Raw genomic sequence first — 27,077 nt, 5'->3', positions numbered from 1 at the left:
CTTGTTTTCTTAAACTCCACCAAATTCCAAAACATATTTTGATATCCCTAGAATATGTTTAGATCATTATGAAAATGTGTGGTTATGTTTCTGTGTCTGTGGTAAAAATTTTGTGGACATTAACTCAAAGAAGGAATTGACTGCGTATTATGAAATTTTGTCGATAACTTGAACTTGCCAGTTATAAAAGCTGATTAGGATTTGGTTGAATTCCAACCCTTCAGTTTTGAGCTTTTAATGTTCAAGATTTTTAAAGCCAATACCAACAACAGCCAAACCACTATTCAGAACTGCCTAAAATCTGGCACACACATTTAAGACTTTGAAAGAAAACTTTTTGAAACTCATTACATTGAGTAAGTTACATGTTAGTAAGTAAGGTATAGAATGTTACTTGCTGTTCAAAACAGATTATATACCCATCTGTACTCATCAAGATCTTCAGAAAAAAGGAAATTGTTCAATTTAATTTAACCTAGTGCCATATCATTTTGTTTTGCTATCAAGTAACAACATGGTGAAAGGTGAAAGTAAAGCTTAGGATAAATAAATAATTATTTTTTACTACTTTTATTTATGGATGGTATGGTGGCAGAGTGGTTAGCGATGCTGTGTGACAATTCCAGTGTCCTGGGCTTGAATCCTAGTCTGAGTGGAGTCTGTATGTTTTCCTTATCGCTGCATTATTTTTTCCCAGATCCCTCAACAAATGCAGATTAGTCAATTGTCAATTCTAAATTGACCCAGTGTGAATATCAGTGTATAAGTGGTCCCTGCGATGGACTTGTGGCCAGTGCTTCTGGTACGTATTTATTATCACAAAAATTAGTCAAAGACATCATGAAGGTATGGGGCAGCCACCCGTATTATTGTTCCAAGGCTGCAAATTTGAGTTAAACTGAACAGAGATATTCACAGAGTCCAAAACTGAACTGCATGATTGAGTTAAGATGGCGGCTTTATATGCCAAGCAAAGGAAGTGACGTCATCAATGTTGGCCAGAAATGCAAGTGACATCATCAATGGTGGCCGGAACGGGAAGTGCCATCCTCAGTGGCGGCAGAACCCTGCGATATTTCCAGTGGATGGCCTGGAAGAGATTGAGAGAGCCAGTCGGCGCACCCTGCCGCCCCCTGGTCTGGGGTGGAATTACAATCATTTAGGCCCTTTAGCTGTCTCCCAATTGCACGTGTTTGACAGTATTTATTTATTGGTATTGGTAATAGCTTTTTTTAATACACCTACTGCACCGTTGGTAATTTTATTACAGAATGTTTTTAATCCTGACAAACTGATAATGACATTTTGACCTTTAAGCTTTAGACAAGTTTGAAATGAAATATTTTTTCATGAGAAGCAATTAGTGAGTGCAATCCCTTTTTTATAGGTGAAAAGTCACCTGTATGAAAAAGAAAAGTGTTTGTGTTGTAAAGGACAGCCGGGTCCCATGCTCTGCTACATCTGTTCCGGGGGAGCAGCCATGGACTGTTCAATACCTTCCCCGGGACGCTTGGTGGCAGCCTCCCTGGCAGCCAATGATTCCCCATCCCGGCGCATGGCTCCATGGGAGATGGAGTCCTCCACAGCCTGGTTGGGGGCTCGGATGGCCGCCAGGGGGAGCTGCGTGGAGTCAGCAGCCTGGCTGGTCATACCTTCAGCCCCACCCGGAAGGGCAATTAGGACCAGGTGGCCAAGCACCTGGACCACTTCCGGGTGGGATATAAAAAGGGCCAGCCACCACCACTCAGGGAGCCAGAATCGGGAGGAAGAGGACGAGGTTGCATGGGAGGAGTGGTGGTGCTGCGGTGGAGAGAAGAATTGTGGTTTGTGTGTTATTTTAGTGCTTGTGGGACTGGGTGGGGGGGGGGGGAGGCGTGCCCCACGGCTGAAGAAAAATTAAAAACTGTTTGTGTTACACGTGCCTCTGCCTCAGTCTGTGCTGGGTTGGGCGCTATATAGCGCACCATATTACAGTGTGTTCGCATTTAATGTTTTTTTAAGAGAAAAAGCCCCAATTAACAGGTGGATTTAGGAAGAAATACTTAGCTGTTACAAATTTTATTGTTTTATTTTCAGTTTAAATGTTAATTATAGTATTTTGAAAATGATGGATTCTTGTCAAGTGTTTTTGTCCTGACAAAATTTTGAGTTAATTAACTTAAGACAGAACGTTTTTAAATAATCAGCAGAAGTTGGGACACCTGTGTAAATTGTTTGCTTCAACTTGCAAGGCTTAATTTACTTTAACTGTGACAGAACATCTGTTGGTTGTAACCTATTAGTTGTTCCCTGAAGAAGACCCGTTTGTAATATTCTGAAATTTCCTTTTTCTCAGTTTTTCCTAACCTAAACTTTACATTTAAACCTCTGGCAGTTTACTGCTTACCTTTCATCATTTTAGGTCATTCCTTGCATTTCAACTGATTAAATTTGGAAAAAAATGGAAAAACTGTGGTGTTCTAAAACTTTTGATTGGTAGTGTACAGTATATATAATAGTAAGTTGACCCACTCACTTATTCACTCATCAGCAAAAACATTTCCCTATTTAACCAAATAGCTGATATTTGGTAGAATGGTGCATTTCACCAGTAGGTATCCACTAAGAAAGGACATTTCAATATATCAGTATTTAAGCACCCCCTCGCCCAATGGAAAACCTGAAATACCCCCAAAATCACAAATTTACTTTAACTGATTTGATTGAAATTTGGTGATGTTATAGAAAAAGAAAATTGGATGACATGCATTTTTTATTTCTTGATAGTTGTCAGTAATAAACCTGTAGCAATTGGGACACTCTTAAGCAGCATGTCCCTTTTTGTCCCAGCTGTGATTGTAAGGAGAAATGCGATGTGCTGTTTATGCAAATGAAAGTTCCGAGCAGAAGTGCACCACTGTACAGGTGTGGCTGTAATCATGCAAAAAAACTGAGCTACTAGCGAGTGAAAAAGTGCAGCTGCCCTTCACAGGAAAAAAGGTGGTGAGGTGGAGAACTGCATGAAAAATGAGCTGTGAAATGGATGGACAAAAGCCAGGTCAAAGTCAAAGAATATGTGGTTAGCAAGTGGCCTGCTTGGGTACACTCAGACTTTTCTTACAGCTTCTTCTTAGTCCACATGATGCAGTAAAATACAAACAATTTCAAACCTTTATTGTATTGTTGAGCATTCTTATATACTGTACATAAACTTCAAAGAACAAAGAGTTGGAGGGTGGGGCGGCTTGAGATCTAAGGTGTCCTGTTGGAGATCAGACCAGAATGTGCTGCTGCGCTCTGGTTCGCAAAGAATGTGTTTTGCAATTGCCAGCAACAAAAGACAGGTCACTAGGAAAACAAAGAATTGTTCTACAGTAGATATGTTTTGCTTATGTGCAATTGTATGTAGCATGTTCAAGAGTAAGTAGCTCCAGTGAACTAATAATATTGGCCCTCATAAAGAAAAATAAAAAACATAAATATTAAAAAGTACTCAGTTATGTACATACTGTAGTATGTACTACAGACAGAGCTGGAGGTAGCAGAGTTAAAGATGCTAAGATTTGTATTGGATGTGACAAGGATGGATAGGATTAGAAATGAGGACATTAGAGGGTCAGCTCAAGTTGGACAGTCAGGAGACAAAGTCAGAGAGGCGAGATTGCGTTGGTTTGGACATGTGCAGAGGAGAGATGCTGGGTATATTGGGAGAAGGATGCTAAGGATAGAGCTGCTAGGCAATAGAAAAAGAGGAAGGCCTAAGAGAAAGTTTTTAGATGTGGTGAGAGAGGACATGCAGGTGATGGGTGTAACAGAACAAGATGCAGAGGACAGCAAGATATGGAAGAAGATGATCCACTGTGGCGACCCCTAACGGGAGCAGCCGAAAGAAGAAGAAAAAAGAAGTTTGTACATACTGTAGTACTACTGGTACATCTGATTAATCCTCTGCACTATAACCAAGGTCCGTTGTTTTGTGAAATTTCCTAGACGAAACTGGGTAACACAGCTAATTATGATTTTAAACATAATCATATGTAAAAAATAAAAATAAAGTCAGTTCATTTCACTTTATTGTTTTATAGTATTTTCACTGAGGATAGACTCATAGCCCTGACATGAATTTGCAAGTTTAAGAGTATCAGAACCACGTATCATTTTGCATAAGCACACACAGAGTTATCTAAATAAGTGAATAGTATTAGAGCGACCTTTGGCTAAATTATAATCAAAGTTACACTAAAAGAAAATCCAACTAACAAACGTATGGCCGGCTGAAAACAGGGTAGAGGGAGAAACTTCACTTAACAGATCACTCTGAGAAAATGTCCTCTGCAGAAGTCCACAGTTCTATGGGATATTCAGAATCACAGTTTTGGTGACCAACACCACCGTCCTCCCCCCGTCACCCCTACATTATCCTTCAGAGCATCCTACATTATCATTTGCTGCATAGTTTTCAAAGAAAACGTGGGAGTAGCATTATTCTTGAGGTTCAAGCACAGTGATGCAGGTTATCTTACCCACCTTGCCAGAATAACACAATGTTTCAGATCTCCACTAAAAATAATATGAAACACTGTGTAATAAGCACATTGGGGGAGACTGATGCTTACTTCAAAAGCAATTTTTGAGCTGTATATGAACACAATGAATTTGTTCAAATATAAATTTTTCTTTAATGCCTTAGAACACATCTGAATCTGTCCGACCCATGTCTGGTTTCTGTCCTCCGGTCATAAAGTTAATGAACAGCCACACATACAGTAGTAATAGATACTGTATGTGTTACTGTCATAATGTACACATGACAATCAGCTTGAACTAGAATGTACATTGTGGTGCAGTGGCTAAGGCATTGTACTTTAAATCCCAAGATTGTCGATTCAGTTCCCATTTCCAAGTAATTGCCTAATCCTGAGCAAGTCACTTAATTCGCCATTGTTCCAAGTGTAAAACACACATGCATACATGCTGTACTGTGTCCTGAACTAGTAAGCTTCATTTGATAAAGGCATCAGGCAAATATGCACTAATAATAATAATACAAAAGCATATAAAGTATGATGTGATTCACAGACTCCACACAGGCAATGCCCAGCTCAGGATTCCAACTCCTGTCTCTGGATCCTTGATGCAACTTTTTAATTTCAATTACTGTGATTTCTTGGGTGTAACAATTTAAATCCTTCTTTCAAAAGACACATTATCAGCTCATCAATTACAAGAGAGCAATTGTATGTGCAATTAACAATCAATAACAAAAACAGGCATAGCTGTAAATTAGATGAATGTACTGCATCTTCTTGCCAGCTGTATGTAATGGCTCTAACAGTTATGAATGACCAACAACTAGTGCTATAGTTAGCTTGCTTGTGTGGCACTCATTTTAGGAACTGAACACTGTAGTTAACATACTGAATTTCTGAAGATCATTATCCTATTTTTTATTTCAGTATTATTATGAATGTAGACACTGATTGCAATAACAACCTCAACTTTTAGAAGTGGCACAGTTGCCTTTTCAGGGGCAGCGATTGTTGTAAGCCTAGATGCAGCCGATCAGCAGTATGCTTTGAGGTGACTCACACATAGGGAAGTTTTTCTGTGTGATTAACCCAGCCTGGTAGGTGTGGTTGCTGCTGTGTCCGCACTTACATGAATATCTGCTTCTGAACAGGGATCAGTATAACTTCAAAAACTTCAGGCTACTATTCTGAAAGCAGACTTTGTCAATGCCTTGGGAAGTCATTTGTGTTTTCATTTTTGCCTGCGTTTTCACTCCTTGTTTGCATTACCTTCATTTTTCTTTTCTTTATGTTTGTTGTTTTTTTTAATTTACTACCACTTTTTCATGTTGAGAAATTTATTGAGATTCCTTTTTAGATAAAAATCTGTGCGACTATACAGTAATGGCAATGGCAACATCTGCTATCATACAGATCGTGAGTTCAAATTTTGGCCCAGTCACTGTCTATGTATGTCTTTTCTCCAATTAGACAGCTTTCCTTCCATGTGCCTAGGACATACGGCTTAAGTTGATTATCAAGTGTGAGTTGGCCTGTTGGGTAGGTCCCTGTCTTGTACTTGATGCGACCTACCCCAAGAATATGGGGATTTGCAGATTTGCAATATGTTCTTTTTCTTCTTTTGCTGCTCCCATTAGGGGTCACCACAGTGGATCATCTTCTTCCATATCTTTCTGTCCTCTGCATCTTGTTCTGTTACACCCATCACCTGCATGTCCTCTCTCACCACATCCATAAACCTTCTCTTAGGCCTTTCTCTTTTCCTCTTCCCTGGCAGCTCTATCCTTAGCATCCTTCTCCCAATATACCCAGCATCTCTCCTCTTCACATGTCCAAACCAACGCAATCTCGCCTCTCTGACTTTGTCTCCCAACCGTCCACTTTAGCTGACCCTCTTATCAATAAATGAGAATCTGTATTCTATGAATTGAAGCTGCCTTTTTTGACAACTTGATTTTAGGATTTCTGCTGTTTTCTTTCAACTTTTAATCATTAATTATTTTAGTGGTCACAGTTTTAGCCCTTACCCAGCTTTTGAAATTCAACACCACTACCTGCCAACTCAAGTAACACAATTCACAAACATAATATTTTGTAAGTTACATAGAACTAGCAATACTAATTTGAAAAAGACTCCTTTATTGTCAGCCTTTTGTTTATCCTTATTTCTTTCATTTGCAATTTGAGGATACTTTTGCACACTAACTTTGATGATAATTATCTTAGCAATTATCTACCTAATCCACAGATAGTTGACTTTGCAATGTTGAGCAAGAAATTAAGTGCTGGGTTCTATTTTTGTACAACAAGTATATGTCTCTGTACTGTTCCTGTAAATTGAATGGATGTGGCTTTCACTTCGGAAGTGAAAGGTGTTAATAAATCATTTTAAGATAGTGAAGACTAGTAAAAGTATTTGATAGAATATTTCACAGTTCTTAAAATGAGAGTGAAATAATTGCAGAATGTCTTATAACCGTGCTGTGGTAACCTTGTGTGTATTAAATTAATTGCACAGGGCTGAAAATACTGTTGTTAAAGTACTGTCCAGTGTCTTTGAAATATCTTAAATATACAGTATTTCCAATGAATAGTATCAGATGTTGTTTTGGTTATTTTCAGAAAATCTAGTGCAAATCCCATAAAATATGTAGCATTCTTAGACCTCCCTAATGAATTTCACATGTGCGGTGCGGCAGACCCAACTCTTGAAGCACTGAATGAAAGACAAGAGCCAAAGATGGATAGAATGTGTGCACATTTTGGAGTTTGGAATAACCAGTCAACCTATCCTGTGTATCTGCAGCATTTGAGAAGGAAGCCAGAATACCCATTAAAAAAAACAAAAAAAAAAAAAACACAGACACAGGGAGGATGTGTAAATGGTGCACAACTGTGAAACCAGGACACTGAATCTGTGAGGAGGCACTGGTAACCAGTATGGCACCCTGAAGATAAGCAGGTCTGAATAGTAATTGACAGTGTAATGTCACACAGGTATGCTGAGTTGTGCATTCCATGAACCCCTGGAATATTCACGTTACATTTTACAGGCCCGGGAATTGTTCAAGAAAGCAGGTGGAGACTCCCGGGCCATTGAATAAATAGAACCTCGTAGAATATAATGGTTGATCACAGGCCGAGGAATATGATCAGGATGAACATGACTTCAGAAACAGTGCAGTGGCTTGTTTCAGTAACTGTTACTTTACCAAGCGTTTCTTGTGACTAGAACAGTGGGAAGATGATTCTTCTGACCTATAGCTGTGGATCATTCATTGTTAAATAAACATGTTCATTATCGAGCTTTACTTTCACTTGGCTTGTGTGTCTCAGTCTTTCCATCTTGGTTGTCGTTACAGGATTGTTTTTAATGTTGTTACGAGTGGAGCTTAGCAAACTTCCTGCCATGTTATGCTTTTCTTCTTCTTCTTTGAATATTATTGTTGTTGTTATTATCTTTGTGGTGAAGCCTTAATGCTAGTATCAGAAAACTACAAAACGTCATTATGATTTCCAAGGGAACTATCATCATCAGTACCATTTTGCAGCTCAGTATGCTGTAACATCATCATGTCACTCATTCTCAAATGCGAAATACTATTTCTGAGCTGAGAGTAAGTATAGGATGCTATAGAAATTCCCACGACTAATGGAGATGACGCTGACTACAGGAGGCTTATGGAAGACTTTGTCTTGTAGTGCTAGTAGAACCTCCTGCAGTTCCTCATCAGCAAGACAAAAGAGTTGGTGTTAGACTTTCAATATGCCAAACAGCCTCTGAGACCACTCACCATTCAAGGGGAGGATGTGGAAGTGCTGCAGAAGCTACAAGTACCCGGGTTGTTCATATAAACAGTAAACTAGACTGGTTTGACAACACAGTGGCACTGTATAAGAAGGGCCAGAGCAGACTGAACTTCCTAAGGAGGTTTGAGTCTTTTGATATGAACAGCAAGCAGTTTTACTAGAGATGTTTTACCAGTTTGTAGTAGCCAGTGTATTGCTCCATGCTGCAGTCTCCTGTGCAAACAATTCGAGTTCAAAAGACACTAGATGTCTGACCAAACAGAAAGCCTCCTTCTTCACAGGTTAACCCTGGACACACTGGAAGCTGCTATGGAAAAGAGGAGGGTGGCAAAATTGGATGCTATCATAAAAAATCCCCTCAATCCCTGCCAGGAGGCACTATCTGAGAACAGTTCTAGCCACAAGCTCATTCCACCACAGCGTGCTAAGAAGTTCCTCTGGGGATCTTTTCTGTAAACTGCTATCTAGCAAGTCGATGCTTCCTCCTGAAATCCCAGACTAAATACTTATACTCTAATTTATTATTTCTGTTCAAATATACATTCAATATCTATCTATCTATCTATCTATCTATCTATCTATCTATCTATCTATCTATCTATCTATCTATCTATCTATCTATCTATCTATCTATCTATCTATCTATCTATCGTGTTATTTTCCTGTGAGTCTGTATCTTTGTTTTTGGTTTCTGCTGCAGTATGAATTTAAATTTCCCCTTGGGATTAATAAAGTTTATCTAATTTAATCTAATCTAAAAACTTTTCATGTTCTACATTGGAGTAGTACAAATTCTTATCCTAGTCTGACTTTTAATGCAATTTCTAGGAGTAATTCTGAGATGTCTGGCAAATAGGGCACTGGTGTCTCATAAAGCAAACTCTTAAAAATGAATTAGATTTCTCTTGAAACTGACTATTGATCCATTTAAAAATGTCCAAATAGGAAACTAGGTTTCCCATGTTTACTTAACTGCATTTTAGAGGTCATGTTCTAATTAGAAGTTACTTCTAGCAGCAGTGGGTGAGATGTCAGTGATTACATGTTAGTATAATAAATAATCTAGAGACCTTGTGCATCCCAATCCAGTTTCATAGCACTTTATGTTACAGCACTAGCCAAAGCTGTCTTATACATCTGACTCAAAAATGTGGCATCTTTACATTTTAGCAGCAACTCCATTGTTTTTATTAATGTGTTACAGAAGCAGAAAATAATGGAAAGCAGCAACAGGAAAAAAACATGCCATTTAGAAGCGGGTAAAAAGCATCACTTGCTAAAAATGTCATATTGTACCTCATATTGCCATGTTAAGAAGACCACTGCAAAGAGGTCATGAAAGACACAGGTTCTCCAGAACTGGGCAAGGAGCGACCAACAACACTGTTATTATTGGGCACACAGTTCAGTCAGAATGAGGTGTTGTTGTTCTAACTAAATGAGCAATTAGAGAGCAGCCTAGCAAACCCGGTCCTTTCAAGATAACAGAAGGATTAGGAGCATAGGGATACCATTGACCATTACGAAGATTTTAGCTTGGTGTTCCTTTTGCAATTATAGAGAAGCAGTTTTTGGAACACAGTTAGAGGTGACCTTGGAAGGTAATATAAAAACCACCTCCTTGCCAGAGAGTCATTGAATCATTATAGAGTCAGACAGAGAGGAAGGACAAGCAAGCACTTGACTCATGGGAGACAGAAAGGCTAAGTGTTAGACACAAAGATGGGAAATAAAGGGAATATTGAGGTGTGGTTCTTTCAGATAGTGTAGTTGACAAGGCACCTTTTCTACATGGACCTGAGACCTGGTAACATAAGCACAAAGAAGAAGTAGCATTTATGTTTATTTTCTGTTTATTTAGTGTGTTGTGTTTTTTTTTCTGTTTTTTATTTATCCCTTTTTGCTTTTTGCAAAATTGAACTCCTTTTTGATATTCTGAAACTGAAACAATACAGTATTATTATATCATATCATTTAAAGTTTGTATTTGACTAATGCTATTGTGACATTTATAACACCCTGAGATGGTTACTGCAATTAAACAACTAAGAAGCATAAAGAGTTCATCAGCTCCTGGGTGGTGATGCAGAGCAATGTATACAAAAAAAAAGTACAGAAAATATTTAGGGCTTTAATTATAAATTCTTTGTCACTTATCAAATTGCTTATCTCCCACAGCCCATAACTTTGAATTATTGTGATATTATTGAGCATGGGTCTATTGACTGGTAGTAGATTAGCATCCCACCCAGGATTGTTTCCTGCCTTGTACCCACTACTGTTGGTGTAGACTCTCGGTACAGAAGATGGATGCATGGATTTTTTCTTCAGACCTCAAGCATGGGAATATTTCCCAACATCCTCTGGGAAAATGTGAACAATATTTAGAATGAATTGAGAAAAAATATATGTGTAATTTGTCATGCACAATCTGGATTTCTCAGTGCATAGGTTTCATGTTGTTTTCATTTAGTACTGCAGGTTAGATAATATTGAAGCAGTGGGATGTTGTCTTCCAAAAGAATGTTGGAGTGAATAGCTGACCTGTCTTTTTATTGTGATATTTTCAATAGGATATTAAGACCTCACAATCTGGCACATGGGTATGCACATGCAATACATAGATATGTAGATAAATAAATAAGATAAAATAAGAAATAAGGAAACAAACATGAATTGCCTACTTTGCTTCGTTTGCATTTTGTGCCAGACCAAACTTGTCACTTGTAGTTTGTCATAGGATTACCTACTGAGCTCATTTTACAATGAATTATATTTAATCTGTGTGCTGTGCATGCTGCAATTTAACGAGTTTAATTATTGCTTTAAGATATCCTAGTTTGAAAGTTTTCAATACTTTATTTGTCACGCAGGTTTGGAAAGTGCTGATTATTTTGCAACATGAATAGACTGTTAATGTCTAGTTCAGGGAGTATTTAGGGATTTGAAACAAAAGTACAGTGCTTTGGAGAAATCAGTGTATGAATTGCTGAACATGCAGTCCTTTTGTTCTAAACTGTGTGTTGTAATGCACATTTGCACAGTGACAGGGAATTCATTGTGTGCCACAAAAACATCTGTGTAAAGGTATTGAAACTCAGTTACTGTGTATTGTTAATTTTTTTTCTTTTGTTTTTTGAGCCAGCAGTATACTTACGAAAGCGACTTTCTTCGTTGCATTTTCCCTCCTACACATTTTTTTTACATTTCTTTTTTTGGTTCAGACTGCTTTTCTGGGAAGATTTTAGTCTGATTTTTTTTTTAAATATAGATTTTAGTTTAGTATAAATGTAGAGATGGCACTCCTTTGAGGTCTACAGAATCAGATGGAAGAAGCCTCTGATTCATCCATGAAGGTTCTGGTAAAAGCATTTGTTCATGCATCTGTTTTCTGGTCAGGCTTTTTATTTAAAGAGACAGGAAGCTGCATTTCTGCCCTGCTAAATCAAGTACAATGAATGCTGGTTATACTCATGCCAATTTTCTCTGATATCAGGAAAATTTAGATCTGCAAGTTATGCTGAAGTGCATACTGTTTATTTCTAACTTGCCTTTATGTTAAACGCCTGGTGTTCCCTTTGTGGAACAACGTATCTAGTCAGCCCATCTGTATAAATGAGAACCAAAACATAAACATAAAATTTTAGAGACCATTCACCTCAGTTTATTAACACCTAGGGCAGAGCTAATAATTTCTTGTGGTTGCCTGGTTCAATGTAGTGAGGTGAGTAAATTCCCCAGCCCAGTTCTTAAAAAAGACAATGGGAATTTTGCAGATGGACAATTTTTCTGTGATGGAGAAATGCAAATGGGCAATTTTTGTTTTTGCTAACTTGTTTCCTAGATGTTTTTGCCTGAGAAATGCATATAAAATATGTACTGTATATTGCATATCATTTAACAGTTTAGCTTTTATTAGATAATGCTGTACTGAATATAACCAGAATATTATAGGCATCTGCAATGTATATTTTTCCACACTAAAGAGCCTCTATAGTAAGACCTGTCACTGTTCAAGGAGTGGATGGTAGAGGTTGTGCAGTACTTCAAGTACTTGGGGGTCCACATCAATGACTGATTGGGCTGGTCTCCGAACACAAAGGAACTACATAAGAAAGAGAGCAGAGCAGGCTCGTCTTCCTTAGGAGACTGTGTTCCTTTAATGTAGGAAGTGACATCCTTCACATCATCTACAGCTCTGCGATGGCCAGTGTTTTCTACACTGTGCTGTACTGATCTAATAACATCACTTTAAGAGATGCCCACCAAATTAACAAGCTAATTAAAAGGGCAAACCCAGTTATGGGACACACTGTGGACCCCCTAAAGGTCGTAGCAATGGAGAGAATTAAAACATAACTGAGTGCCATTATGAACAATGCTGCACACGCTCTCTGACATAACACTGAGGACTTTTAGCCAACAAATCATTCACCTTAAGCGCGTCAAGAAATACAACAGGGACCTCTTTATACCAACAGCAGTACGTCTGCACAATGCCTCATTGGGACTGTGACAGCAACTCAGATTTCTTGCTTTTTTGTAATTCTGGTGTATTCAGACCATAGTGTGTGTGTGTATGAATTTATCTATCTATTTGTTTTTATTTATTTAATGAACTTGTGTAAAAAGCCAAATTTCCCCATGGGGCAATTTTTTTTTTTCTCTCCACACCACACGTTCCCTTTTGCCTTAGATTGTCAGGGTCTCTGCCCTTAGCCCTTTCTTTTTAATGTCATTTTCCCCATCCCCTTCTATGTGTGTCTGTTGCTATGTAATATTTCTTACACATCAGTCATGTGGTATAGGGTCAGGAGGCATGACTTGGGGGGTCTCAGATGATGCATTGCATTGTGCATTGTTATATTTGCAATAGCCCAGCTCATACTTTTTTTTTTCTGATTAGTGTTTTTTGACCTATGGGTTTGTTTCCTTTGCGTTGTTATGTTTGTTTAGGCTTCCTGTTTATGACCTTTTGTATTTCACCACTGGAATTCTCTACCTTTTTGTGTATGACCTTTTGCCTTTTTTAGGTACATTTGCATATATTCTGAAACTGCAGAGCCTGTCCTGGAAGTATTGTGTGCAAGGCAGGAACTGACTTATAAATTACTTTTAAATGCATTTGTTTAAATTAATTACTCTCTCCTTGCATTCAGTAAGAATAATATACACTCCTAAAGGGAGTCGCTGAGTTTCATTATGGATTGTGTACCATACACTTTGACTGCCTGCATTTTAACTTCTGGTATTTGTGTTTTAGGATTTCAGAATAAAGTGGTATGTGTTTCACTATAGAGTATACATTGCAGTGTACATTAAGAAAGTTTCATTATATAGTGTATGCATTTCTGTGTATTATGTATGTGCGTCAGTACAGAGTGTATATACACGTCATTATATAGTGTATAAGTTTCAGCATAAAGTATGTTTCTAGTATGCAGTGTATGTATTTCAGTATAAAGTATGACCGTTTCACTACCGAGTGTATGCGGTTAAGAATGATTTATTGTCCTAAACGACATCTCATACTCTTATAATTTGAAAAAAATCAATAAAATTGCTGAGGCAGAGTCTTTATCTTCAGGGCCTGCTTGCCAATATAAAGGATGGCTCATCTGTCTTGGTATTTAAATCAAGGCTAACAGCTCATTACACTGATGTAGCCTACTCCCATTAAAGATGCTGATTAAGCTGATCATATGTTGTTGTATTATTGTCCTTTTAATAACTGTAATTGTGACTGGCTCTTGCTAAGACTTTCCCCTGATCTGTTTCTTCTTGGTGTTCTGTGGTGGCACTTGACATCACTGCTACTTTAGACTTAGCCTTTTAATGGAACCTGATAATGGAGAGAGTTACATCACTAATGATAGAACTAACATCGGATGACAATATGATTTTACCAAAATCCTATACAAACTGTAAAAAGCCCTGGAAGGGGCTGCTCATCTAGACTTTGCTTTTTCATAGGATTTTTTTAAGCTGGAAATTCTTTTCTTTTCTCGGTTGTTAACTGTATTTACTTGGCTTTTCTTGTCATATTATATGCTGTATATTTCATTGTGTTTTACAACTTATTTTAAATGTGTTTAACTGTATCTATGTAAAATAAATTAAATTGAATCTGTAATGCAGTTTAAATTATTGATATCACAAGCATTATAGACAGATAGACAGACAGACACGCCACTAGGCACACAATACATCCAATGTGCATTTACTTTATATTGCCCTTAAAGACATACTTCTAATGCCAGTGTGTCTTCTTTAACTACAGAGGGTGAAGATGAGCAAGTAAGAAGAAGGCATTATACAGTATATTCCGATGGTGGTTAGCCAGCAACAACAAAAAAAACAAAAAAAAAACAGCCATAGTAGTGCCTTTTAGTACACCATGATGGAATAGTCCAGTGACTAAATGTGCTCCAGGAAAAAACACTGGGCAACATGATGATGATCTCTGACATTTGCATCATCCTGTTTTACACAACCGTCTATAGTATGTTTAGGAGCAGTCCTGTATTTATAATATAGCCTTTATTTAGGCATTTGTATCCCTGATCTGGTGTTACTCCCTAGTAGACCAAAGTGTACAACAGCTGACTATGAATGATGGACTGATAAAACATTCCCAGCAGACAGTCACATACAATAAAGGGTGTGAAAGAAGAAGACAACTGTATAATTCGTCTCTAAGTAAAAAAAATACTAACTGCTTATGTTCAATAGCACAACAAAAACCCACAGGATAAGCAGGAAACCACAAGGTGTATGTTATATGTTCAGAGTAAAGGAAAAAAGATATACTTAGAAAGTAGCTATGAACATCACAAAATATAGCCAATAACATAGAATGTAAACAACCAAAAAATATACTGAAACAAAATAATTGGACATACAAAAATGAATTACAAAGAATTCATATTAGACAAATTGTGTGTCTGTGTGTATATATATATATATATATATATATATATATATATATATATATATATATATATATATATATATATATATATATAATATAATGTGAGCAGCGTTATACATCCTGCGAGAAAGAGGTTTAACCACGCCCGGGGCCGGAAATAAAGGATAAGTATTGTTTTTACAAAGTTTTAAAGTAAAACTGAAAATAATGCATATGCAACGATTCCCATGAAAATAACAATCTCTTTAAATTATATATCCGGTAAAGCAAACCCAGGGTTGGGCGAGCCCCCTAGTATATATATATATATATATATATATGTTGTTTAATATAATAAAGAACATAAAAGTCAGTTGATGGCTGAAAAAATAAGGTTCCAAGTAAAGTATAGGCTCCCCTGGCTTCTTACAAAGGGTTTCTTTAGAAATATCTCTTAGATTGCTTGAACTCGATCTTGTGGTTTGCCCACATCACCAAGTGACGCTTCCCTCCATTATGAACAGGCTTTATGCCTTTCTGACTGGAAAGAGTGGAGTTAGTTTCTCCTGGGGATCGTCTTCTCAACACAGCAATGTTGGCAATAAGGGTATGACTGGTCTCAAACATTATAGTGCCCTGAAATGGGAGGACCATGTAGGAAAAAGTGTTGTCATTTCTATATGGTGAGATCAAAATGTTTGCAAATATCCTGAAATTAAAGTCGGCAATGTGCACTTTAATCACATAATTTTCCCCCGTGGAACAGAGGAGTAAATCTAAGAAAAATATTTCTTTGTCCCAAACATTATGGAGGACACTGTATATATGAGATGTGTGTGTGTGTGAATATATACAGTATGTACACACACATATTTACTGGTTGTCTTTAGTTAAAGGTAATTTATTTGCTTTTTTTGTGATGATCACAGTTGTTTATCCTTTTTTTGTTTTTCATTTAGTAAGAACATGTAACATATTTTGCTGTTTCATAATTATCCTGTATGACTTTGTTGTGAAAAAAAGAAAAGCCCGCTCTGGCACTTTTTGTTTCAACATATCCCAGTGTATTTATTGTTCAGATTGGTATTTGTAAGTCTGCACCACCTCCATTTCTTCTCTCCAAACATTGACTGGTCTCTGGGGTTCCATGGCGCACCACACATCCACCACAAACATAATCTGGCTTTTAGGTATTTGTTATGGTGAATTTTAATGGGTAACATAGTTGTCTTACAGCACTTAAAAAACAGAATGATTTGCAGTTGAGCTGTCTTTGTGAACTTTAGATGTTCTCCCCCATATTCTTGTGGTTTTCATCTGATTACTCGGCTTTCTATCCAAACCCCAAGTATCACTGTTCGTTTTGAATAATTATGCTAAATTTCATCATTGTAAGTATATTCATGTGTTTATGTGTGGTCTTAGACTTTAAGATCTGCAGAAAATGAAAGCTAAAACAGATATGTTGACTTACCTGCAATGCACTCTCAAGACATGTCTCAAATTGTACAATTACTGTGCTGAAATGCTAATGTTCTATTTTAATGGTATCTTAAGTAAACAAGCTACTCTGTTAAATAACAAAGGTGCTTAAAAATGTCAGACTGTGTACAGAAAGTGTTGACAATTTTGATTATGGCACTAGGGTTTAAATTGTTCCTCTAGACTACAAGTCTGTTTCTGTCTGTCTGTTCACTCATAACTCTCGTTTACTTAGCATAATCTTTGAATTTGTTATGTTAAGACAACTGATGCCAGACTTTCATTTTTTTATTCCTTCATTTATTCATTTATTTTATGGACCTATTAATTCAAAATAAATGCTATGGGAGTCCAAGCCTATCATAACAGCTTCAGATGCATGGCAGGAACCAACCATGGGCAAGATGGCAATTCATCACAGGACTTATTCTGGGCAAAATTTAGAGTATCGAGTCAGCCTGGCCTGCTTGTCTTTGGGATGTGGCAGAAAACCAGAATACAGTACATGGAAAATGCTAATGTGAATATCAGGAGAACTTCAAAACAGACGGGTAGTTCAACCCACTCTGCAGAAGCCGCATTAACCATTGCACTGCTGTGTCTATCTGATGCCACTAATGATATTTATTAGCTAATCATATATTGGGTAGATAAACTGCCTTAAACATTGTAGTCTTTTGAAGATGATGTCACTTGGCCCTTCTCTGTTAAGAGTGTAATTAGACAACACATTGTGTTAGAAAATTAAGATTTACTTTGGAAAGTTAAACCATGTTATTTTTTGTACATATTGTTTAAAGCAATCAGAATGTGTAAACTGTAATCTAATAATTAAAAAAAAATGTCTTTCAAGAAATTTGCTGCATATTTAAAATGTAAGTAATACAGTTAAATATATTTCTCATAAATCTAAGTACCTAAATATGTTATATTTGTGTATCCCAAGGGGGCAATGAAGGTCATGTATGGAAAATACTTCATGTCTATAAAGAGAAAGACGAAGCAGATCAATCTCCATTATGCTGGTTGTAATTTATTAGTCCTTTTATATGTGGCTTTTGAATGCAGAAGCCAGCTGTTCATGGATGATAGAAGAGCTGCAAATCTGTCTTGCCAACCCTGGAATATCTCAGCAGTTTCAAAAGAACATGAAATAATTGGAAATTTGACATGTTTTGTGTATGGCTTTCATTTTCTTCCTAAATGAAAGTCAAATATTTGTTGAAATACCACTCAAGTTTGTATATTTGACAGTCTGAGGTTTGTCAAATATTGTGTAAATGTAGACTGAAATCCAAAGCAAATAGACATTCTTGTGCAGTGGGCTAATTAATTAGTGAGAATACCTTTAGATTTTTTTTAGTATTTACAAAGAAAACATTATTCTAGAGAAGTATTATTCAGTGTAATATTTGTGGGTTGAAAAGGTTAACTAAAACTTGAGCCTGCTGTATTCTAATTTTCTATTCTATTCTAACATATAAATTCACATAATGCCTATCTTGGCATACAGTAGTTTTGCAAAAAAACATTGTACACCCTTTCAAGGGTAATAGTATATTGTAAAGTCTAGTCATAAGCAGACAATTTAGAATCGCCTAACATGCATGAATTTGAAGATGAGCAAGCATGGATTCAGCCCCAGAACACTCAGTTTGTAAAGCAGTAACACAAACCATTTTCTGCATGAAAGAATTTCATTACTGAGCAGATGGGTGTATATATTATAACAAAACATAGAATAGCATTCTTAAGCGCACCTAATCAGTATTTGGGTCACAGTGGGGGCCATAGCCTTTCCTGGCAGCACAGGGTACAAGGCAAGAAACTAGCCCTGGCATGCACCAGTCAATCACAGGGCCCACATTAACAAGATGGGGCCACCTTAATGTAGCTGGTCATCCTTACCAGTGCATCTGTAATGTCAGAGAGAAATCCTCAGAAACATGAGGAGGAAATGCAAACTTCATGTACATAGTGACAGAACATGGAATTTAAACAGAGGACGTTGGATCTATGAGGCATCCATGCTAATGATTGCTTATATTATATTTATATTTTATTACCTTAAATTAGTTCCTGTATGTAGTTTCAAAGGGTTAATTTCAAATATGTGGTGACATTATATGTTGTGCACAGCTGGGCAATTAAATGGCCTTGTGCTATTTCATTACAGTATTTGTTTAAAGCAGACAAACTGTGCAGTTGTCTACCAGAAGGCAGGTCATAAAAGTCAACCTACATGACATGCCTGAAATAAAAAAAAAAAGGTATATCTGCTTTTACTTTTTAAACTTTGTTAGCCCTGCTGAGATACCATTGCTATTAATTATAAACCATCAATATTAACAATACGTGTTCACATGCTTTGTAACACATAGGCAGGGATCAACTGCAGCTTATCTTTGAAGGAGGAAATTAAGTCTGTTAATCTCAGCAGTGTAAAGAGCAGTGTAACCAAGAATGATTGGTTAAGAAAGTGGAGAGTCCATTTAAAGTCAAAATGATACAGTTCATTATTATTGCTGTAGCCTGACAATATGCAGTTACTCTAAAATGACTAGGCCTATGAGTAAATCCCACACATGTCTTTTGTTGACCAACAATAGATTTGAATACTTAAAGCATTTGCTAGGTTGGTAGAGAAAAGCCAAGCAAAATGACACCTTTTATTGGCTAACTAGAAAGATTACAATATGCAAGCTTTCGAGGCAACTCAGGCCCCTTCTTCAGGCAAGATGTCTGAAGAAGGGGCCTGAGTTGCCTCGAAAGCTTGCATATTGTAATCTTTCTAGTTAGCCAATAAAAGGTGTCATTTTGCTTGGCTTTTCTCTACATTCATAATGGCTAACACGGTACAACACCCTAGTACTACTAGGTTGGTAGGTAACTGAGAGCAAAAAAAAAAAAGATTCCAAAGTAAGGTATCTTGTCGATATTTACACTGGTCGGAATTTACAAAACAAAAAGAGTAAGAAGAAAAATTTGAAGTGCAAAAAAGTGCTTATGTGTCTCTGCATTATATATTAAGCAAAACTAATTATTCATAAAATGTGTGAGTTGATTGAATATCAAAATGTAAGAAAATGTGTGTAGTTTTGTTTCCTGATAGAATTTGTTTTAATGAATAATAGTGCTTCTCAGGGAAAATGTGTTTGTGACTCGTGTTTCTGTTCTGCTTTTTCCAGACCTGCTCTCTATGATGGAGTATGCTTCTCTCCTACAGCTTATTTGTCCAGACTTTCCAGAGGATGTGGTGCAAAAGGCAGCAAGGTAAAAAAAAAATAAATAAAAATGTAAGCACAATGTGAAAAACCTAGCACGTACCATAACTTAAAATAGCCTTTCAATTTTTGTGTTTTATTAAATATTACTTTGTATTTCTTATTTTTATAGTATATCAGTTAACTTTCATTTTTAAATGGGAAGTCCTATATAGAAAATATGTTAAATAAAATCATTTTAGCACTTAACCTACAAAATTCGACAATTTCCATAAAATGAACTCTGTAAGTCTGAATTGATTGTCTATTATTAAATATTTACAGTGATGCCCAACAGAAAATGATTGATTTAGACCCCTAAAAAGCTTTAATTAGCACTGGTATTAATTATATCACGATCAAGTTTATTGTCTTCATATTTATCATGTTATTAATTATTGTACAGTAACTTGTCTGATGTTAATAATTAGTTTATTATAGAAAATGTAGTGTTGCTTTATATGCATGTATTTTAAACATGATGTGAGGCCCTGGTGTGTTTAAAACTAAAATTAGTAAAAACATGCAGAGTGTAGGCGTATAATTAATAGTTTCAAAAAGGAACAGCTTTGCAGAATACTGAAAGACATTTAAAATGCAGCCATGTGAAAAAACATTGAACAACAGTTACAGGGTAGATGGGGGTTGCAGATACTATAGGAATACTTTAATATTTCATAAAATTAAAGGTCAATACCATCTTTGGTTCTATGGTAAAAACTGTTGGTTCCAATCCAAGACTTTGTTTGGTATACTGTACAAAAGGAAACATGAAATACCTGCAGCGGGAACTGGACAGAGAGGAGAAACAAAGTGAATCCCTGGCATAAAGGGCATGTTCTGCTCTGAACTGAACTTCTTTAGTCATGAAAAGAAGACTGTGGGGTCCTCGTTTTTTGTTTGCACAATCCAGCACAATTAATTCTCAAACATTTTAAATCTAAATCAGTCACTGTACATGCTGCTGTAGCAGACGACCATTTGCAGACCTGGAGAGTCCTGTCCCAGTAGTCCAGGGCCAGGATTGCTACAGGTTTATATCGAAATACTTCTCATAATAAGAAACCAACTCCTGACTTTTATTGAACTTGTTGCTTTGTTCGCTTTTTATTTGCTTTTTTCTGCACTCTCCAGAGAAATGTAAATAGTCCTATTAGTGTTTATTATTCATTTTTCCAGAAATGAAAGCAGCAAGACCTGTGATCACAAGGTTTTATTTCTAATAGTTTTATTTTGTTTACCTAATGAACGTACTGTACTGGGATCTCATTCACCATTCTTGAAAACCTTAAAAGAATAAACGCAGCAATTGATCCTGCAGAACTGACGTGGAAGAAAATCAAATTAAGTGTTCTATTTAATAATGATTGACCCATTGTCAGTCACATCTTTTGTTGTTCTTTGCAAACTGTTTGTTGTTGTAAACCTTTTATTTCAATTAAATATTAATAAGGCAGTTTTGAACAAAGGGCACATCAATAATGCGGGTGGGTAGCCTACTGGTTAAGGCATTTGATTGTAAACTAAGACTGTCAGTTCATGACATATCTTTTGCTCAGTGTGCCAGTCAGTAATTTAAAAACTAAAATATAATGTGGTATTTATAAAGAACTTTGGAACGATGTTCAGTATACATTTTGATCAAAATTATAATATAAAGGCTATTGCTGAATCCACAGGCTAAGAGTAGTTTAATTAAGGGCCGGAATCAGCTTCTCATTAAGAGATTAATTGTAGAGAAATGGTGTGCACAGTGTTGATTGAACACTTCGTTTGTAAGTATTAGGAGAGGCATCACAGTCATGTCTACAGTAGACGTTTCTGTTCAAACCATTTTTTTAATTGGAAGCCACTTCTAGCTGTTAACAAGCATGTCATTTAATTAGGTGGTTTGTTTTTAGTTTGATTCTGCATTGCTAATTATTTATTTAGACTGTGACCACCAGGGCACTCCAGCCTCCCCAAGCACACCAGATACAGGCACAAGTGTTGCACAGCACACATTTATTTATAGTGGGAAACACTTTCCTTACGTTTCCTCACCAATCTCAGTCCCAGCACACAGTACAATACACTGTTAAGTGCAGCACTTCTTCTTCCTTCTGTCCTTTCACCTTCGCTCCTCCTCAGGTAAGCGTTGTCCTCTCCCTCCTTTCCTGGACTGAAGGCGGGCAGCTTCTTTTATGCTGTAACTGGAAGTACTCCAGGTGGCTCATTAGTGAGATTCTGAAGTCCTCCCAGGTGGGACGGTAGCCCGACAAAATAGGGCTCTGTAGCTCCGGCAGCACCCTGGAACGCAACAGGGCTTAGCCGACAAATACTAAATCCCATATAGCCCTGTGGGTATCTGAGGCACTGTTGCACCCTAGGGGGGGCTGTTGAATAGCAGCTCATGGGAGATAGCGCCCTTCATAAGCCATCTCCCACTGTCCTTCCATTAAAGAGGCGTCCTGGCAGGGTACTGGTGCCAGCTGCCATCCGTCACAATATTTAGTGAAAAATTTGCATGTTTCAGGAAATCAGTACTATATTTAGTCGAATGCAGTGGATTGGTGGTCCTAAAGTTGTTTTTTTTTTTTCTTATTTTTTAAACCTTGTGTTGTAAAGATTGCATTAATGTGCAAATGATTTCAAATGAGCTGTTCCACTGTTAGCTGATTTGCAATTTACACTTCACTTTAATTGCCTCTGTGTCAAGGTAAAAAAAAGCAAGAAATCCTAACAAGCTACTGAATTATAATGAAGTAAATGTTTTAAAAAGTTAAGAATAACATCAATTCTGTGCACTAAAAGCTTTGCCTGCATAGTTTATCTTTTTGAGTTTCATAGAAATGTCCACTTTCCATTGTCATCAATATCTGAGACTACAGGTATGCATCTCAAAAAAGTGTTCCCTTAACAGCAATGCATGAAACGTTTACAAACAAAAAGAACATTCAGTTGCAGTCCTTCAAGTTCATTTGTAAGATAGCAGCTATGCTTGTCTTAATATCTCGCCCAAGTTATCAAGTAGACTCGGCTGTTTTTGAATCACACAACCCTTTCCAATTTGTTTTGATATATCTTTGAGTTTCTGCTTAGGGCATCCTATTAGGTGTTCTTTATTTTATTTTTTGTTTGACAATCTATTTGACATACATTGTTTTATTGTTGATTTTGTGCATTACCTACAGTGTATTGTTAATATTCTATAGCTAATACGATCTGAGTTCAAGAACATTCATCTCTACAGCTCATTTTCATTTACATTTACATTTTTCATGTAGTGTATGTACAGTATGTATCTTAAAGTGCTTTGCAAGATGCCAACAAAAAGAAAATAACAAGAACAGGAAAATAAATTAGACATGGATAAATATAACAATGAATAAATGACTATTAAAATATTAGGTAAAAGTAAATCACTGCGCACTTGCATACTGTAACAGAAATATACAGGTAATAGAGAAAGTAGTGTCCTTATACAGATTCATTTTTAAATCTCTAAGGATTAAAGTCTAATGATATGGTTAGATATGGTTAGATGGCTGGGGAGAACAGAAAGAAAAAAAAACCCTCCAAGGGGTGCGATGCCGGAGATAAAAACTCCAAGGCCAAAAGACCACCCAGCCCCGCAACAATTGGCTACAGTCCTTGAATGTGTCACCATTAACAGGATATACCTGTGGAGCTCTCTACGTCTTCACAGGATCTCAGGTGACTGCAACATACTTAGCAAGGCGCAGTAATGCATATTGTCATTGGAAAAGAACAAAACACACAAAAGTAATCACTAGTATTAATAATTAATGTTAGAATTTAGTGTTTGGCGTGATACTATACATTGTTGAATGAACCTGAAAAGGTGCTGCTCTCAACACAGACCTGAGAACTGGAACCTCTCAACTGCTTTTATGACAGACTTAATAAACATAAAATTTCCTCTTCATCTGGTACTCCTTTGAAACATTTTTTTAAGAAATAAGAGTTACAATTAGCCACAACCAGCAATTAACATTAGTACATCAATGCATGCAATTTTTATTACACTTTAGTGTCCGTGAAAGCTGTTTCAGCCATTGCATTAGAATGAGATTTTAGGAACAAAATTTTGTAAAGTGCTACATAAAACATGGGTTCTTTTTACTGTTCTATTTTTTAAAAAAATGCAATATGTTACAATATATTATAATAACAATAATTGTATTTCTGCATTCATTATAATTGCAATTAGAATAATAAGGTTGGGATAACATTTGATTTAGCAGAATTTGAAAGGCTTGTACTGTATTTTAAATTGTAATTTAAACCTTGAGTGATTTCACAGTAGATGTCTGTTAAATTCTGTGCTTATCTTGTATTACATTGATTTAATATGCTAGAAAAATAGACTTTTGTGCTAAAACTGAAAGAATCGAGAGCCACATGATGACCAATAATGTGCCAGTGACCATCAGGCGGATTAATTATAGCGACCTGTTTGTGGACAAACAACAATTGAACAGGTGCTTATTCACAAAACTTTGTTTATTAATTATCTGCCTCCTTTTTATTAGAAGGCTGCAAATTTGTATCTTTTGAATATTTCTTTTTTATTCTTGAAGTCCTCCTGCCTCTCTTTTGATAAAGTACCATACTGTTTTTTTTTGTTTTTTTTTACTCATTAATTATGGTCACACCCATATGCACTTTGATCCTAAATAGATTAATTTTCAAAAATATGTCTCAAAATTGTACATTTATATTTTTTATATTTTTATTGTCCTTTAAAAATATTACGTTACACGACTTGAGCATTCTTAGTTTTCATCCTCTTTCTCTGTACGTTTAGCATTCGTTTGCTCAGAGGTTGATGCACTTGCTGCTTTCTGAGCTGCTCTTCTTTTCTCCACCCTAGTGGCCTGCTTCTTCTCTTCTTTTCGTTCTTCTTTTTGCATTAAAACTGATTAAGTCAGTGTTTGTGTTGCAATTATTTAGTACATTTTCTTTAATTTTTCACTTAAGCTAGCACTTAAGTCTTCAATCTGCCTCAAGAATGATTTATGATATGAAGAGGTAAGGGAAGTGACGGTGAAGGTGGTAGGGATGAGAATGGCGCCCGTACACATGCTCCCCAAGGCCGCCCTGCTGGACACTGCCGAGAGTTTATTCTACAATTAATTAAAAGAAAAAGAAAAAGCAGAATAACCTTGGAGGTCAATCATCACCCTGAAAGCGGATAGTAGACGTCACGTCGTATACAGTGGTGTGAAAAACTATTTGCCCCCTTCCTGATTTCTTATTCTTTTGCATGTTTGTCACACAAAATGTTTCTGATCATCAAACACATTTAACCATTAGTCAAATATAACACAAGTAAACACAAAATGCAGTTTTTAAATGATGGTGTTTATTGTTTAGGGAGAAAAAAAATCCAAACCTACATGGCCCTGTGTGAAAAAGTAATTGTCCCCTTGTTAAAAAATAACCTAACTGTGGTGTATCACACCTGAGTTCAATTTCCGTAGCCACCCCCAGGCCTGATTACTGCCACACCTGTTTCAATCAAGAAATCACTTAAATAGGAGCTGCCTGACACAGAGAAGTAGACCAAAAGCATCTCAAAAGCTAGACATCATGCCAAGATCCAAAGAAATTCAGGAACAAATGAGAACAGAAGTAACTGAGATCTATCAGTCTGGTAAAGGTTATAAAGCCATTTCTAAAGCTTTGGGACTCCAGCGAACCACAGTGAGAGCCATTATCCACAAATGGCAAAAACATGGAACAGTGGTGAACCTTCCCAGGAGTGGCCGGCCGACCAAAATTACCCCAAGAGCGCAGAGATGACTCATCCGAGAGGTCACAAAAGACCCCAGGACAATGTCTAAAGAACTGCAGGCCTCACTTGCCTCAATTAAGGTCAGTGTTTACGACTCCACCATAAGAAAGAGACTGGGCAAAAACGACCTGCATGGCAGATTTCCAAGACGCAAACCACTGTTAAGCAAAAAGAACATTAGGGCTCGTCTCAATTTTGCTAAGAAACATCTCAATGATTGCCAAGACTTTTGGGAAAATACCTTGTGGACTGATGAGACAAAAGTTGAACTTTTTGGAAGGCAAATGTCCTGTTACATCTGGCGTAAAAGGAACACAGCATTTCAGAAAAAGAACATCATACCAACAGTAAAATATGGTGGTGGTAGTGTGATGGTCTGGGGTTGTTTTGCTGCTTCAGGATCTGGAAGGCTTGCTGTGATAGATGGAACCATGAATTCTACTGTCTACCAAAAAATCCTGAAGGAGAATGTCCGGCCATCTGTTCATCAACTCAAGCTGAAGCGATCTTGGGTGCTGCAACAGGACAATGACCCAAAACACACCAGCAAATCCACCTCTGAATGGCTGAAGAAAAACAAAATGAAGACTTTGGAGTGGCCTAGTCAGAGTCCTGACCTGAATCCAATTGAGATGCTATGGCATGACCTTAAAAAGGCGGTTCATGCTAGAAAACCCTCAAATAAAGCTGAATTACAACAATTTTGCAAAGATGAGTGGGCCAAAATTCCTCTAGAGCGCTGTAAAAGACTCATTACAAGTTATCGCAAACGCTTGATTGCAGTTATTGCTGCTAAGGGTGCCCCAACCAGTTATTAGGTTCAGGGGGCAATTACTTTTTCACACAGGGCCATGTAAGTTTGGATTTTTTTTTCTCCCTAAATAATAAAAACCACCATTTACAAACTGCATTTTGTGTTTACTTGTGTTATATTTGACTAATGGTTAAATGTGTTTGATGATCAGAAACATTTTGTGTGACAAACATGCAAAAGAATAAGAAATCAGTAAGGGGGCAAATAGTTTTTCACACCACTGTATGTGTGCCAAATTTCAGGTCAATATGTCAATCAGTTTGCGAGCTACAGGTGATTTAAAATCCTGGACAGACAAACGGACAGCCATGGTAGCATATTATATATAAAGATTTTTTTATACATAACAATATACTGCATCTATTTTGTTTATACAACCTAATGTTAGTATTTAAACTAATAGAAAGATAAGAAGGTATGTACTTAATATTACAATTTGTTCAAACCACACCATTAGGAATTGCAATATTTGTTCCAGGAATATTAAGTT

The 27,077-nt window shown here is 36.8% G+C and overlaps 1 protein-coding gene across 1 annotated transcript in view; it reads left to right on the top strand.

The window, feature by feature from the left end:
- cstpp1 (centriolar satellite-associated tubulin polyglutamylase complex regulator 1) overlaps nt 1-27,077 on the top strand; it is a 241,139-nt gene that overhangs the window by 145,443 nt on the left and 68,619 nt on the right. Inside the window, exon 4 of the mRNA XM_028793835.2 lies at nt 19,899-19,983. Coding sequence (XP_028649668.1) covers nt 19,899-19,983 — 85 coding nt within the window. The remainder of the gene's footprint in view (nt 1-19,898; nt 19,984-27,077) is intronic.

This window comes from Erpetoichthys calabaricus, chromosome 2 (genome assembly GCF_900747795.2).
Source record: "Erpetoichthys calabaricus chromosome 2, fErpCal1.3, whole genome shotgun sequence".
NCBI classification, from domain to species: Eukaryota; Metazoa; Chordata; class Cladistia; order Polypteriformes; family Polypteridae; genus Erpetoichthys; species Erpetoichthys calabaricus.
Note: the sequence above shows the minus strand (reverse complement) of the source record. Positions and strands in the feature narration are given on the sequence as shown.